Consider the following 17,702-nt stretch of genomic DNA (forward strand, 5'->3'; position numbering starts at 1 on the left):
CACGGCAGAATTAGATCATCTCACTCACACTGTACTATACATCATTATAGGAGGAAGCTTCAGAATAGAAAACATCCCAAATACACTTTATAGAAGTACTCACGGTCAGTGCTGTAGTCATCCACTAATATAATCTCTTGTATTAAATTCGGAGGGCTTCGGATTAAAACACTGCCAGAGAAAGGTAATAAAAGCCTCATGAAATATGTATTGCATCAAAGAGGGTGCACAGACAGTCTATCATGTACGCCGTACCAAAGCGACCCTCCAGGCAGCCACTTACCCAGGATCAGTCCCATGTTTTCCTGAATTTTAGAATCATTCTGTCCTTGCTGTAACGTAAATCATATTTGGGGATTCTATTCTGGAATTCTCTGTTTATACACAGCAGCCAATTAGAAGAGGCAGAGTGAAAGGGGAGGGGACAGATCAGAAGTCTGAACCAATGAGAAGACAGGGGGTGTGTCTCAGACTACTCTCAACTCTGCCCTTGTGGAGCTAATAGTAGTCAGTGAACACGCATTGAAGAAAACAAGTTTATCTTTCACATTATACTGCTACGCTGAGGATGTGCCAACACATTGGAAGTGATCACTATTTTATTGGGGGGGGGGGGGGTATTATTATTTTACGCAAAAAATGAACCAAATTGTTTATATGAATGACCAATGGTGATTTTTCTTTTTGTGAATTATTGCCATTATATTAGAAATGAAGTGACTTGAAACAATGCTAAAAGGTAGGCAATGTCTTGCAACTGTTTTTTCTACATTTGTGTCCAAACTAAATATAAATGAAGATGCAGTTGCAAATAATCCTGATAAAGAAAAATCCTTACAGGTCGTGGATAGTGTCATACAAATGTAATAAGGTAATAGCAAAACCTCTGAAATGAATAGTACAGATGAACGTAAGAAACTTTGCAATATACCATATCTGTGCCCTTCTCCACTTATAAGCTGCTATCCTCTTCTTTATCTTCACTCTGACTTTTTTCTTAGAAATGATCTGCATGAATTTCCATCTCACACATAGAAGTCTATGGAGCTGGGAGGGGTGGAGTAGGAGGCTGCTGACAACTAGTTCATTGATTTTTTTTCCCCCTCATTCTGTACAGTGCTAGGATGTTACCTTGAAAGATACAGTAGTGTTAAAAGAGCTCCCTGACTCTCAGTGTAGTAGAGTGTAGTAGCAGCAGTTATTTGTGTGTCTTTTTCAGCAGACTCCTCCTCCCCCTCCCCGCTCGATAGGCTTCTATGTAAAAAGTAACTAAAAAAAAAATAAAAAATACATATTTCTGTGGTGCAAATACAATTACCTAATATTCACCTGTACTATTAATTTACAAAAAGTTATTTTTATAATTGGGGGTACATATGACCTTGCTACTGACCGAGTCAAGTTAAATTTTGCTACATCTACATGTCTCAATTAGAGCAGTGGCATAACTAGGAATGGTGGGGCCCCATGGCGACCTTTTGACATGGGCCTCCCCCCAGACCCCCGGGTATAATGATATCAGTGATTGTGGGGTCCGCGGCCTCACTTACAGATCCCGGCTCCTGCTCACGCCGCCTGCGCTTCCCCTTCTGCGGAGGCAACTGGAGCCAGGATAAGTAAGTAAATAGGGCCCGTTACCTGCTGGAGTTACTCTAGCAGGTAACAGTCTATTAAAAAAAAAATCTGCAGTGGTAGTGGCTGCCGCTGGGGCCCCTCAATGTCCCGGGCCCTGTGGCAGTTGCTACCGCTGCTACCCCGATAGTTACGCGCCTGAAATAGAGGTATAGTTATGGGGGATGCTGAGTTAGCAATCACTATCAGGCCCTGGAGCCTGAGGCAGCCCAAAAACCTCTTTACTAGAGATGAGCGAGTACTGTTGGGATCAGCCGATCCGAACAGCACGCTCGCATAGAAATGAATGGACGTGGTCGGCACACGGGGGGTTAAGCGGCCGGCCACCGTCAAAGCGGAAGTACCAGGTGCATCCATTCATTTCTATGGAGCGTGCTGTTCGGATTGGCTGATCCCAACAGTACTCGCTCATCTCTACTCTTTACAACATAAGAAGATACCAGTAATATAGATAGCCAATGGTAAGTGGAGGAGCCATCTCAGATTCTACATTGGGGCCCAGAAGCCTCAAGGTACGTCTCTGCTCTGAACGCAAAGAAAAATTTGATCCTGTAGTCAATTGCTACTCCTTTTCACCTGAACCCCTGCATTTTGCTAACCTGAAGACTACATACAAGGGTTGTTTACAGACTGTAGCCTGGAAGACGCATAGATCTGTGCAGGAGCTGTGAACACAATACGGTAGGATATTTAGAATTTTGCTTCGAAAGGGGCGTTTACACTACCATTGTGAACCATCAGCAGTGTCCGTAACTATTGTCCGTTACATGATTTTAGTAACGGACACTAGCTGAACCATCAATAATCCGTGAAAATTTACATTCATTTAATTGGGATTTTATCTTTTCGTTAGTGTCCATTTGTGTCCATTTACTCTCAATCCATCCGAAGTCCGTTTTTTCCCTGCGGACAGAAAATCCTACATGCAGGACTTTTGTGTCCATTTGAAAAAAACCTGATTCTTGAAAGATGGCAAGTGTCCATTATTTTATTAACATTGAAGTCTATGGGTAACGGGCTTATTTTATGTCCGTTATTTTGTGTCCGTTGTTTTCTGCGCATGCTCAGAAAAAAAAAACAGACAGTATTAAAAAAAAAAAAAACGGGCACTAACTAACACTAACTAACGGATCAGTTAAAAAACCAGTTAATGTCTGTTATGATAGGTGTCCGTTTTTTGTTTTTTTTAACGGACACCTTCACAACGGTATCCAACGGTATTGTGAACACTGCCTTACATTAAATGCAGAGGACAATGGTTGCAGAAGAGTGTGTAGCTTTTGAAGAACTGTAAATTTTGCAGTAAATGAGAAACAAAACCCTGGCCTAAGCACTGCAGGGCAGTTATTATTAAAGTGCAGAATGTTCTTAACACAATGTCATTTCTGTCCAGGAATCCAAATAATCACCCTGAAGTCATTCTCTGCACGGACATGGTACAATAGCTAGCACTTGGCTACACACTCCGGTGCAGAGATTTGTAAATATTAGAGTGCCCCATACCACTAATGATTTTTTTGTACAGGAAAGCAAGACTACTGAGGTTAAAGGGCTTTACACTAAATGTGCCAGAGGTGGGGAACAAGGGCCACAGTGTTATTCTGAAATGTCTGGCACATAAGCTTTCCTTATCTTAAAGCCAATAAGTTGAAGATAGAAGTGGTATTTTTGCCATGCAGACATGAGCTAATCCACAGGAAAGGAATGTGAACGGAAACCAAGCCAAACATTTCAGAGATTTCAGCTCATTTATACTTTACTTGTCACATTTCCAACATTGCAGAGCCCGTGCTAAAATTAAAGGGCATCATTGGAAGGAGATTAAAGGGGTGTGGAAACACATATCCAAATATCTTTTTATCAACTTAAAAGGAGAAAGGGGGCTCTTGCTTAGGACCCTCGTCTATCAAAGTGGAAAGAGGCGGGAACAAACTGGATGGCCATTGATTCCTATGAGAACTATCAATGCTTTATTTCCCTTGTGGTGATGCCACAGGGGAACTGAATGCTTAGTGACAGATATCCCAAGCCATCGGATGTAATCTGAGGCTATGTGTCTATATGGGATGGAAAATTCATCGCATATTCCAGTAACAGCAAAGGGGATGCGAAACAAATTTCATCTACATACAGCGGAAAATAAAATCATGGCATGTTAATTTATGCTGCAATTTTTCACAGCAGATTTCACTCTTTGCAATGCATTGTGTGAACTGCACTGGAATCCATAGTCTAATATGTAACAAATGTGCTTGTAGCAATAAATTCAGTGATATGGAATCCCAGCAAAATCCAATTGGCCATCTAAAAGTGGTGTCCTTATTAATAGATATGATTGTTTAGTACAAATACACCAGATAAAAATCTGGTATGTAAATTCAAAGAAATTTGAGGCAAAATTGCAAAGCTGACCCTTAAATTTCTGCTGTGGTTTAGCAGATTGAACTGTTGTGGCCCCTCACCCAGATGTAGCCCATACAATGGGACTAAGCTTCATATGGCCACCCACCACTATCTCTGCACTGAAACTATTACAAGAATTGATATGATGTTTTATTTCCCACAATGAGGAATTCAATTCCATTCTTGGGAAAATCTTTGCTGTATGAAGAAGAGTGTGATTTCCCACCAGACTCTATGGAAGAAGGTAGACTGAAGCAGCTGGCAAGGATTTTTTTCACACTGATTCCAACATGGAAATCATTCTGAAATAAGAATCAAAAAACTCCATGTGAACATCCCCTAACCTGCATTCACACAACCAAGTTTAAGCTCTAAAACTCAGTCCGTGCATTGGCCAGATTTACCAGCCTGAACAGTAAACCTGGAGAAGGACTCCTAGCAGTATAGTTATCTAAAGTGCTAAGAGTCCCTGCCTTCCAGAGACATACTGCCCTGTACTATATTCACTATGGGACAGTATGTCTCTGAGATGCAGGGACTCCTTACATAATATACTGCTAGGAGTCCGTCTCTCAGCATACTATTCAGGCTGGTAAATACGGCCAACACATGGACCAAGCTTCACGGATGAAACTCAGTCGTGTGAATGTGAGGTTAGGCTCCTAACTATAAGACGCACTTGTCAGTTCATGATCCAAAAAAATAAACTTTTTAATCATTTTATTTAGAAAAGTTACAATTTTGCTTTTATTGGGCCGGTCGGAAACAGAGTACTGTACTTGGCTGCCCTGGTAAATAGAGTGGTAATGTGTCTACACCACCAGTTGGTTCATGAGCAGTGGTGGTACAAGCAAACAGACGTCCACCGATCCTGTATAAACTTGCTCTATCCCCTTTAATAATTTTATGGACACGTATTCTATACATTTTGTGTGTTTCCCTACTATCATTTCCAGACCTACTTCTGCTGTATAATAAAGAAGTTGTCATCTATAGAGAATACTTCTCAATTTGGCCTAATAGGAGCTACTGAGCCAAGTGAAGCCTCTCTGCTCTAGATAACCATCCGTGTCCAATAAAATTGATGGTTGCCCATGACTTTAGTCAATGCATATCTGCAACAGCCACCATCCCCCAATTCTCCATCTCTGGAAGATCTGGTTATAGTATAACACATCGAAATTCAATGTTCAGGCATTGTCACATGGGGTTCCAAAGCTCAACCCTTCCTGATCACCAGTGAAAAGCAAATGATTAATTGCCACTTTTTCATCACTTTAATTCATTGCATAATAAAATAGTCATCAGTCAAACACAAGCTGTAGAGCGGAGAATATATCATTCATCACACAGTATATTAGAGAGAAGTATATTATCTAGAATAGGTACCAACCTCTTAATGGTTCGGAGCAGAGTAGAACGGGCTTCATTATGAAAGGTAATAATAACACTAGTCGATGGGAGGTCGTTGTCGTAATGTACAGACGCACATCTGGTAAGAACAATTAGAAGATAATATTAATGATCTTTAATGTGTTTCACCTAGTTATGGGATTAGATGCAAATATAAATTACAGGAACCAGAATGTTGATGGCTTGTTATTTGACAGATCTTCAATATCAGATTAGTGGAGGTATGATACTGGGAACAGCAACTTACCAGCCCTCAGCCAAGCACTGCCGCCTCTTCAGGTATGGCATCTATTTATTAGCTATGGTACAAGTTACTGCAGCTTCTTTCTATTCACTTGCATGAGACAAAGCTGCGATATACTGTGCCATTGGTACAAAGCATGTAGGAATATGGACTAACTAGCTATACCCGCGACTTCGTCCGCGAACCCCCCTTCCTTGCGCAAACCATGTGCAGCGCGGCCCGTTGGCCCCCCCACGGCCCTTTTCTTGTGGCCACCACGGTCCCCTCCCACACCCTGGTGTGGCGGGACCCCACAGCCCTGCTGCTCTGGCCCCGGCTCCCCACCTAGCACCCACTCGCGCCCCCTGCTCTCCCCTTATCTCCCACCCGTGCCCCCTCCCCCCTTTAGAGCCTACAGTCACCTTCCACATCTCCCCCCCTGCCCCCACCACCACCAACCACCCGTGACCCCAGTCACCCGCCCACCTCCCCCTTTAACCTGTGCAATCAGCCTCCCTCCTACTCACCCTCGACCCTCTGGTCCCAACCCCCCCACCAAAAAACCCCTCCAGGCCCCCTCCCTAACTCCCAGCACCTCCCCTAAACAGCCAACCCCACCCCCCCTCTTTCTCCTACCCAGCGCCTCTTTCCCCCCCACGCCCCCTACACACCAACTCTTGTAAAACCCCCACCACCACCACTAAGGAAACTGGCGATCACGGAACCTCCAGCACTCACCTTGCATATGCTGGGGATGTCTGTGTGTAGTGACCGTGACATGAGAGTGAGTGCAGTCTGTGCTATCTGTTCCCGGCCACACAGTACGCGGGTACGGGCGGCTGTGGGATTGAGGCCTGGTCGTGCTGATGTATGTAATGCCAGCATTAAGCGATATGTGGCTGGCCGGCATGTGATCAGCGTTGGGAACATGCAGGGAGCCACCATGTTCAGGCAAGTGTCCTCGCGCGCTGGCCACGCCCACATTTCGGCGCTAACCTATGGGGCCGCTGTGCTGTCTCCCTATCCCGCCCCCGCACCGCCATGCACCAATCGGAGCTGCGTGTCACTACCTGCGCTGAGCTCAGGGCCGACAGTGGAGCCGGAGCCAAATTTTGAGGATCTTGGTGGCGATTTGGGGTGAGTGAGACACGTTTAAAGTAGCCTATGTATCCTTCGTGGCCGATATGTAGATGTGTGTGAAATTTCAAAGCAATCCATTCAGCCGTTTGGGTGTGATTGAGGAACAAACATCCAAACATCCAAAATTAGTAGGATGTTCACGATGAAAAGGGGACAGTACTCAGCCAAGTGCTGCCACCACCTAAAACAGCCAACTGCAGGAATCGGGCCACCACTAATCTGATACTAATGGACTATCCTAAAGATAAACCATTAAAAGCCCCTTGAAAGTTACACATAGTTGTTCTTGCGGTGGTCAAACAAACACAGCATTTCTATGCAGATGAAAAGGTAGCTCCCATATGAGATCTTTATGTCATATAAATGCTTAACTTCATAAACTGGCTTAGAAGATTGTTTAGGAGAACGGAGAGGGGCCGAGGACAGCCAGTCTGATGAATGGTCTAGTGAATGGCATTTTGGAGTTGGCTACACACTGGGAACCATACAAGCTGCAGAAGCAATTTTAGCCCTAAACATATGCAATTAAATAAAAAAAATATCTAAAGGTGTCCACAGTATTTAAAGGGACCCTGTCATATACTGATATGATCCTAAACCATCCTCAGGTCCTTATGGACTGTTGGTTTATTGTCCCATATAGCTGTAGTTCTAACACTGCCTGTGGTTGAAATTTTATAAAACTCCTTTATACTCATCTCTGGTGCTCCCGAGAACACCTCGCCATTACTGTGCATGTTATGGACCTTGGATGTACTGGAGTATCTGGATTTGGGAAGATTAGACTTTTTTTTTTTGAGTTGTGCCCATGGACAGCATTAGGATAGGACTACTCAAGACACTAAGCGACCGATCCATAGGAACCTGTACAGTGGGGGGAAAAAGTATTTAGTCAGTCACCAATTGTACAAGTTCTCCCGCTTAAAAAGATGAGGTCGGCTTGTAATTGACATCATAGGTAGACCTCAACTATGTTTCTCTGCAAAGGGACCAGGACGACTGATCCGTGCATATGAAAGAATGAATGGGGCCATGTATCGTGAGATTTTGAGTGCAAACCTCCTTCCATCAGGAAGGGCATGGAAGATAAAACGTGACTGGGTCTTTCGGTATGACAATGATCCCAAGCACACCGCCAGGGCAACCAAGGAGTGGCCTAGCCAGTCTCTAGATCTCAACGCTATAGAAAACCTTTGGAGGGAGTTGAAAGTCCGTGTTGCCCAATGACAGCCCCAAAACATCACTACTCTAGAGGAGATCCGCCTGAAGCAACGGGCCATCATGCCAGCAACAGTGTGTGCCAACCTTGTGAAGACTTACAGAAAACGTTTGACCTCTGTCATTGCCAACAAAGGATATATAACAAAGTATTGAGATGAACTTTTGTTATTGACCAAATACTTATTTTCCACCATAATTTGCAAATAAATTCTTTCCAAATCAGACAATGTGATTTGATGGATTTCTTTTCTCATTTTGTCTCTCATAGTTGAGTTCTGCCTATGATGTCAATTACAGGCCGACCTCATCTTTTTAAAGGGATTCTACCATTAAAAACTTTTTTTTTTGTAGATAAGACATCGGAATAGCCTTTAGAAAGGCTATTCGTCTCTTACCTTTAGATGTGATCTCCACCGTGCTGTTCCTTAGAAATACCGGTTTTTACCGGTATGCAAATTGGTTCTCTCGCAGCGATGGGGGCGGGCCCCAGCGCCGAAAATGCAATGGGGGCATCCCCACTGCTGCTTGAAAACAGACTCCAGCGATGCCTCTATCTACTGCTGGATCCTCCCCTTCTTATTTCGTCTTTCTTCGGCGTCACCTCCGATGCCTGCGCAGTTGGCTCTGCCAGTGAGACACTAGTAGAGCTGACTGCGCATGCACACAATTGCGGCATCGGAACTATGTCCGCAGTCGGCTCTACTAGTGTCTCACTGGCAGAGCCAAGTGCGCAGGCGCTGGAGGTGACGCCGAAGAAAGACGAAGAAAGAAGGGGAGGATCCAGCAGAAGATAGAGGCGTCGCTGGAGCCTGTTTTCAAGCAGCAGTGGGGACGCCCCCATCGCATTTCCAGCACTAGGGCCCACCCCCATTGCTGCGAGAGAACCAATTTGCATACCAGTAAAAAAATGGTATTTCTAAGGAACGGTGCAGTGGAGATCACATCTAAAGGTAAGAGACGAATAGCCTTTCTAAAGGCTATTCCGACGTCTTATCTACAAAAGAAAAGTTTTTAATGATAGAATCCCTTTAAGTGGGAGAACTTGCACAATTGGTCGCTGTCTAAAAACTATTTTCCCCACTGTCAGTGTTTTAGTGTCCCAAGAATAGGTTCCCTTTAATACAAAGATTAAAGCTTACGTGGCTTGTACTAAAACCAGTACAAAAGAAAACGTATGACATAATTTTCCTTACAGCTGGATAAAAACCCCTTGATTTTTAGATGAATATCAAGATGAATCAGCTCCACAAAACCTGGCAAGACATGTGTGGTCTTCATACAGTATATGAATCATGACCCACGGTCCGGCTATTCATGGCGAGCTCCTCACTACAACAGCTCAGACATTGTTCATGACTCACATATGAAGGTGAAGACCACTCATGTCTTGTTATACCAATAACCCTACATTACTAGTGAAGAATCCAGTACTGTTATCTCTATCCACTCAAGGATATGTGTTATGTGTATTGAACATTCCCTAACATTTAACCGGCTCCAAAAAAAAAAACCCCAAAAAAACACACAATGGTTTTTGCAACTATATCCAGGGTTTGTAAGGCCACGAATATAATCCGCACAGCTGTTTGACACGCAGCCAGACACAGAGTCCAGCCATACCCCGATCTTTCCTTTCTTCCTTTAAAACATCTTATTTGACTAACTTTCCAGACATCTATACTACCTGTAATGTCTTGTGTCCCGAATGGGCCGGTCACTGCTCAGCTTGTCGCTTTCCAGCTGGTTGAAGGCATGCTGTCGGTAAGGATCTTCTCCAGCCTTTAGAAACTTTGAGGATAGATACAGCTTCTCATCAAAGCCATTCAGCTTCCCCTTCTCTGTCTGCAAGGCTGACGTCACCTGGAACAAAACCCATTTCATGAAACGTGCTCTGACTACATTGTGATCTGCAAATCCCTATACGATTCTCCAAACGCTTGAATATTTTTGGCAGATAGAAAAGGTGGAAGCAACAAGAGTGAGAAAGTTTGTTCAGCACTGACTGTGACATAATCTTAAAGAGACTTGTGTAACACATCGCATTCAGAGACACTATCTGCGGATTTATTACTTTATATCCAATCGTACATTTGCACCTATATCTGTCACCAAACAATATCTGTTATCGCTGTAGTCTGCAGGAATCAATGCTCAACATTTCCTACACAAGAAAACAGCACAACCATATATTGGTGTAAAGACAATTCATCTTTATTGGAATATTCATGTCAGATAATACACATATAAATATACCTATCACATAAAAATGATGGGGTCATGACAATCAACTTGTTGGAAAATGGCTTCATATACAAATACACCTTGCAATTCATACATATACACCCTATACAAATACATAGCAAACCCACTGCCAAAATGTAATACTGTATTCTGCTTACACCAAGTGAAAAAATCGAGCATAGGCAGTAGTGTGCAGAGGAAGATTATAGACATATAAAGTGCTAGTGCAACAAATATATATTAAATGGATTGTCCCATCTCAAGGATCCTATTTATACTGGTAGCTTATGCAAATTGAAGACTTTTCTTAAATATATTACTTTAGAAATGCTTTGTTTGCCTGCTATGTGAACTTATTCCTCCCATTGCTTACACAGAGTTGTTATAACCATAGACCTGTAGGACAAGTGATGTCGCTTACTGCTCTGCCGACAGGACAATCGTTCAGCTAATTGCAGTTTTCTGATAAAGCTGAGTCTGTTATTTCTCTATGTAAAGACACAGATAACACTGAGTCCTTTCTGTACAAGCATCTGTGTATTATCTGATCTGCTATAAGGATTGTGATACTCCAGTGTTTTGTTCAGCAAACTGGGGAGGGGGGATACAGTAAGTTAGAAGAAGAGACAACAGGAAAACTGCTGAAATGCTGAGATGGAAGAAACCCTTTAAGATCTCATGAACATGACTGCACTTTGTATCCACAATTGCAGATAATAGTACAGATCCATACATTTCATGGGCCCGATACACACACCAGTAGTTTTTGCAGCTGCATGTTCAGGCTGAATTGAAGAGCTGCTAAATATAGAGCAGGGCCTATACTTGTCCATATTTGGAGCTCTGCTCATTGGTTTCAATGTATGAGTCAGTGATAACCATGGATGACACATGGATACCAATTCATCCGCTCCATTTTTACTGACCCGCAGATTACACAGTCATACGCATGTAGCCTTAAAACAAATTCATACATGACTGGTATAAAAAACCACAAAGAGCCAGAGTCATCAGGTATGAGCTACTGGACACACATTTTGGAAACTAAACCCTTTATCAGGGCACGTGTATGCCTGGAGGTTCAGGTTCCTTGCATTGTATATCCCATTGGTGATGCTTTTGACCATCTAGTAATAAGAAGAATCATCCTCTCCACACATATAATTTGTATTAAAGACAACACATTATTCTCCCAAACAAGACAGGATCACAATCTGATGTCTGGTAAATACTGGTTGTATTCGAGATCCTCAATATAAGAAGAGGTAAATTATATAGTACAACATCCAATGACTGAGTGCCCTTGTACAGCCGGTCAGACATTTGTACCCATCATGACAATTACAGACCGGCCACAGTTTTGCATTTAATAGCACTTCATGTACATTTGCAAAGCAAAAAAAAAAAAATCACTAGTGACCTTATTCTACTGCGATATTGCTAGAATTTTACTCGTTAGCTCACAGATTTTTTTTTTTTTAGCAAAACCATACAACCAAAAGCAGTTATTAGAGTGACACTACAAAATATCTATACTGTCAAATGGATAAGGGCAGGTTCACACTGTTGTTATTTCATGTCCGTTGCAGTCATCTGTCACAGGATGAGAACAACAGAGTTTAATTGACAGATACGGACAAAGCCCCCTCTGTCGGGTGTTCCTCTGCATTCACCTCAATGTTAGAAATATGACAGAAGCTGCATGGGTATGGTCATTAATAACAGTGGTGTGAAGGTGGCCTAAGACTTTTGGTGATTTCTTAGACTTTTAAATTGTGTAAGCTGAAGTTTACAACTAGCACTCCAATCATGGACAAATATAATTGCACTAAAAAGAAAAAAAAAAGTCTACCGATGTGGACACAGATCAATGCAAAGCAAATACCTAGGGAGCTTGTACAGAGAAAAGTCACCAAAAAAGCCAACAGCCAACAGGGCACAAAAACAGGAACTGTTCATCTTGTCTTAGGGTCAGTGCACACAGAGTATGTTTGGCGCTGATTTTGACACTGAATCCGTCTCAAAATCAGCCTCCCAATAGGAGTTTTTTTAAATTTATTTGCATACCTTTCAACCGTCCCAGATATAGGAGGACAGTCCTGGATTCCAGGTGCTGTCCCATTCGGCAAGTTCCAACTTCAATTCATCTGTGTCCTCTGGGAACCTGGGAGTATTAGTTTTTTTTTTTTTTTTTGTTTTTTTTTTATTTTATTTGATCCATTATACTATGGGGGCAGCTAGAGGGGAAGTTTATACTGTGGAGGCAGCTGAAGGGGAACTTATATTGGGGTGGCCACTGGAAGAGGGAATTAAACAGTGGGGGCAGCTGAAGAGGGAATTTATACTGTGGGGGTAACTAGAGGGGAGCATTATACTGTGGGACCAGTAGGAACGTGATTTTATTCTGTGGGGGCATGTGGTGGGAGATTTTATACTGTGGAGCAGCTAGAGAGGGACATTATAATGTGGGAGCATACACTGTCAGGGCCACTATAGGGAAATTATACAGTGTGGGGGCGTAAAGAGAAACGAATGGAAATTGCGAGCGTTAAAGAGGACCTTTCACGTCCTTGGGCACATGCAGTGTAATACAACGCTAGAAAGCCGACAGTGCGCTGAATTCAGTGCACTATCAGCTTTCCCGTTCTGTGCTCCCGCTGAAGAGCTATCGGTGCCATTACGAGTACTATCAGGAGTAGGGGAGGCGATCCTCAACGCTTAGCGTCATGGCTGGGCAGTAAGGAACACCCCCTCTCACAATAGACATTACCTTAAGGAGGGGCATTCCTGACTGTGCAGAGATAGGTGTCAGTCACTAATAGGATCCCCTCCTGGACATCTTAACATAGATAGAGAGATTTCAATGGTTATACCGAATCTTTTGCACAAAGCTATATATCAGTCTGCTCAGCTTCCTCTTCTCTATTACACATGCTACCTGCAGATCGGACGGCATTTTTCATGTGGCAGGCTCTAGTGACTCCACTCCACCACGTTTCAGTAGATCCTAAATGGCTTGTGCTGTTATGGACACGTCCCCTATCCAAAGGACAAGTGATGTGTCCAATTGCAGAGGGCCCAAATGCTGGGTGCTCCAGTGATCAGGAGGATGGGGGAGCAAATACTCTTCAGGGTGCTGCTAGAGATTACTGTCATGTAAATAGGGAATAAAGGTCCTAACGCCAAAACCCCTTATTTCTGAATGTGACAGTGCCTAAAGAATTCACGAAACCAAGGCTGTGTGGTAATGACTTCTGGCCTTGTTACCTGACATAATGGAGGCCTGGCCAGTAGGTAACCCAAAGTCACTTCAATACAGGTGAAGTGCGAGAATAAGTGAACATTTCAGCAAGACTATAGTATGCATTATAATACCATGTAGTCATGGAGATGTCATATGGAGCTTGCTGACTAGTAGGGATTGCTCAGCTTTGCAATTCAGACTACCGAACAGTCACAACACTCGCTAAAAATAGGAGACGTTTCCTTCTAATATTATTAATTGTGTTTAGACAATGTTTTTTTAGTCTTACAATAAAAAATTTTAACATGGCAAACAATTATGGCACAATACCATTTTATCTCAGTGCTATTTTTTTGACATTATCTGTCCAATAAGTCTCTGTGACCATATACATTACTGTAGATCGCTGTAGGTTAATGGTAGCGATGGGTCAAACTCACAAGATTTGGTTCGGGTTCGGGGTGCTTGGGTTCCTGATTCTTTTCGAGTTGAACAAGTTCAGTGTGAACTGGAAATGACATTATTATGTTCTGGGGTCTCTTCAGATCCCAGAGTATAAAATGGGGAGGTGTGAAAAATAAAAAAGATTCATACTCGCCTTCCCTAATATCTTTCAAACCTCTTCATATGTCCAACACTTTTATCTTGGTCTCCTCGGGGCGTCATGTGCTCAGGGTCACCACTGAGGTTTGTGATTAGGCCTCAGAGGTGACATGACCACATGGAGCACCATGATGTCCGACATGCTCATGTGACCCTGGGCACATGACGTTACCAGGACAGTGCCGGGCACCAAAAGGAGGGATAAAGAAGTGAGGGAAGGTAAGTATAAATGTTTATCAATTTTTTTTCACCTTCCCCGGGACTCCGATTTTAATAATTTACTGTAATGCATGTTGCTGTGCCATTTTAGTAAAAAAATTAACAATTAGGGATATTCAGGTTAAACTTGGCTGGTGCCAAAGCAGTTCGCCCATCTCTAGTTGATGGTAGAAGAACTGCTGAATGAACAATCTGGTGATCGATACCACATTGTGGTCCATAATGGCTCTTACAGTCATTCAGACTGGTTGTACATGTTCAATGACAGTGGGAGAATGGCGAACAATCTCTTTGTGAACATACTATCAAGGAAAGATCTTTGTGAACAAAAGGTCTTTTTTAAGATCAAAAGATCTTTTATCCAACATCAGATGAAAATTTCAAACACAGCCGATCTATCCTGGATGATGATGTGTCATCGCTGGCTACAGCTATGCATTATTAAATTTAGGCTGCTTTCACACTACTGGGTCTTGGACTGTAGCTTATGCCAGGAGAGGGACTCATAGTTATGTATAGTCACATACTGACCTATCGTGGGTAAAGTATTGGACAGTATATCTCCCGGTGATGTGAAAGCCAGACACATGAAAAACAGCCAACTATTATAGAGTATATTCACACATTCAGGTTGCATCAGATGTTTGCAGTCAAAATTAGGTGTTGATGAGAAGAGAAGATAAGCTATAGAGCAGTGGCATAATTAGGAATGGCGGGGCCCTAAGGTGAACATTTGACAGCCCCCTGACGCCCCCAAACCCCTTGCCCACACAAACCACATTCCTGCACACATTATTATGCCCCATAGTGCCCCTACCCACAAGCTATTATGCGCAACAGTGGCCCCTGCACACACTATTATGCCCCATAGTGGTCACTGCACACAGTTTTATGCCTCATAGCGGCCCCTGCACACAGTATTATTCCCCATTGTGGACCACCCATGAACAATTACTATATTTTCAGACCCCAGAGTATAATGAACGGAGACTCAGGGGAAGATACAAACATAAAAACTTTACCTCTCCTGGGCTCCGCTGCTCTGTCCGCAGATCTTTTAAATGTTGGACCAAATGTCACCTGACACAAGCCAGTGCTGCGACGCATAATGACGCTGGCCTGGACCACGTGACGTTTATGACATCACCAAACAGGCCCACACAGCGCAGGAGAAGTAAATAACACTTTTTTCTATGCTCCCTCACCTCCCCTGGCCCAATGATCTTTATATTCCAGGGTCTGAAAAGAGTGAAATGATAGCAGTGTTTGTGGGGTTTGCGGGCCCGCGGCCTCACTTACCAATTGCTGGTCCTGTTCACAACCGAATCCACAGAAGGGGAACCACAGGCGGCCATGAGCCGGAGTGGGGAACGGTAGGTAAATAGGGCCTGTTACCCGCTGGGGTTACTCCAGCAGGTAATGGCCTATTAAAAAAAAAAAAAAAATCAGGGGCTCACCGGACCCCCTAATGTCCTGGGCCATGTGGCAGCCGCTACTACTGCTACCCCAGTAGTTATGCCCCTGCTATAGAGGACACACGCTGCTTCTCTCTATTTCAAATCCACTCCAAAATTGCATTTAAACCTGAATGTGTGAATATACCTTTATTGAAGCACCTGCCCATTCATGATTGGAGTTTCCCTGTATGGAAATTGACAGAAAGCAGTGTAAAGTCAAGTGAGCAATTTTCAGTGGATCAATTTTAAATCTGAATCCACATTTGGGCTTAGATCCCACAAAGCGCACGCAGCAAACAAGCCACACAAAAATTTTCAGATGTGAATGTAGCCTTGGAGTGTACAAAGCTGGAAACAATTTTTCAACAAAAGAGATCAATGGAAGATGTTGAGAACTGTCCTATAGTGTTTGGTAGAATGTTTTCTTGGCACATCTTGTGTAGGATACCTGTATATGCCATGATATATTTCTGTGGGAGCCCAAAAGACGTCCAATGCGCTACTAAAGGAGTGTTTCAAAGGAAGTGCCCATTTAGTGTATGTTGTGAGGAAGGTCAGTCAGAGACAGGGACACAAATGTCTGGTGCAAACAGCTTTATTTGGAAAAACAGCAAAATAAATAAACCTTCACTTATGGTACAGAATAAGCAAAATAAAATAAGACCTTAACATCAGATAAAAACGTCAAACAAAACCCTGCTCGTCCGAGCACTAATTAAACAGTATAACGCTAACTATACATGTAGCTTACTACCAAGCACATGAACAAATAAAATAACACAGTACAGTCTCACCAGACTCTCAGTATGTCAGGACAAACCAAGGTGGCTCCTTTCACTCCCAGGATCTGCCCTGTAGTGCAGGCTCTGCAGCCTTTTATGGCCCAGTAAGAGCCCAGTACCCACACCTGGGCTGAGGCCTACTCAAGACCTGCCTTGGACCACTCATAAGTCAAACCTGTGGGAGGTATACCATGACTCCAGCACTCTGCCTGTCACCAACTCACATTGTATACATATTATTTTAATCTTGCTCGTGGATATCGGGCAATGGGTACTCTAATGTATCAACCCTGTTCCTGGTCATAAACTCTCTTTATATGCATCATTCCACCTGACTGTAGTTGTATGTCATTGTAACTTATTGAATAATGTTGCAGAAGATGCTGGTTCTTAAGCTATTTATCATCGGAATGTCAAATCCATTTTGGAGCACAATGTGCACACACAGCACAGTTCCCTCGGTCCTGGCACGTTCAGTACATTATGAAGAGTCTTTTTAGATCTTTCTTGGTCATGACACTTGGATATAATTGCACAACATGAAAAGTTATGGTTGTACCGTCACAAGATAATTAAAACACATCTCTCATTTCTCTTCTGGCCAAATAGTTTCTTGGTTATATCACAGTGGGCCGGGCCATTATTCTTACAAGCAGATGTTCATGTGTGGGGTGGCTGGGCTTGCAGCTGTGTTACAACCCGTCCACTCCAAAAATTACTAAGAAAAGCCTGCAGAAACATAGCACGGATTTCAGCGGTAGGCAACACCCATATAACTGGCCAAAGAGATGGCCAAACAGATAACGGCTGCCTATTAAGAAGAATTGGCACGTAAAGAAATGTGTGACCTACTGACAAAAGGAAAGCCAAGGTTGGACGTAACAAATATTTATTGCGCAATTTATTTCTTAGCAGCTACAGCCACGTTTACAAGTAGAAAATAAGCCTTGCGTAATGCATCCGAAAGCTGTCTCCGAATTGTAGCGAGCTTTAATTTAATGGAAAGCAACTTGTGATGTGATAATAATGGGAAACTTGAGAAATTACATACTGTGACTTACCCAAACTTACATTGAAATGTGGTCTTCTAAGGGAATGGTCATCACACAAGAAGAGACCAGTAT

At 43.0% G+C, this 17,702-nt stretch overlaps 1 protein-coding gene across 1 annotated transcript in view; it reads right to left on the minus strand.

Moving 5' to 3' along the window:
- GALNT16 (polypeptide N-acetylgalactosaminyltransferase 16) overlaps positions 1-17,702 on the minus strand; it is a 100,945-nt gene that overhangs the window by 32,533 nt on the left and 50,710 nt on the right. Inside the window, exons 2-4 of the mRNA XM_075282994.1 lie at positions 9,717-9,892; positions 5,429-5,527; positions 104-171 (exon numbers count right to left, since the gene is read on the minus strand). Of these exons, the coding sequence (XP_075139095.1) occupies positions 104-171; positions 5,429-5,527; positions 9,717-9,892 (343 nt within the window). The remainder of the gene's footprint in view (positions 1-103; positions 172-5,428; positions 5,528-9,716; positions 9,893-17,702) is intronic.

This window comes from Leptodactylus fuscus, chromosome 7 (genome assembly GCF_031893055.1).
Source record: "Leptodactylus fuscus isolate aLepFus1 chromosome 7, aLepFus1.hap2, whole genome shotgun sequence".
Lineage (NCBI taxonomy): Eukaryota > Metazoa > Chordata > Amphibia > Anura > Leptodactylidae > Leptodactylus > Leptodactylus fuscus.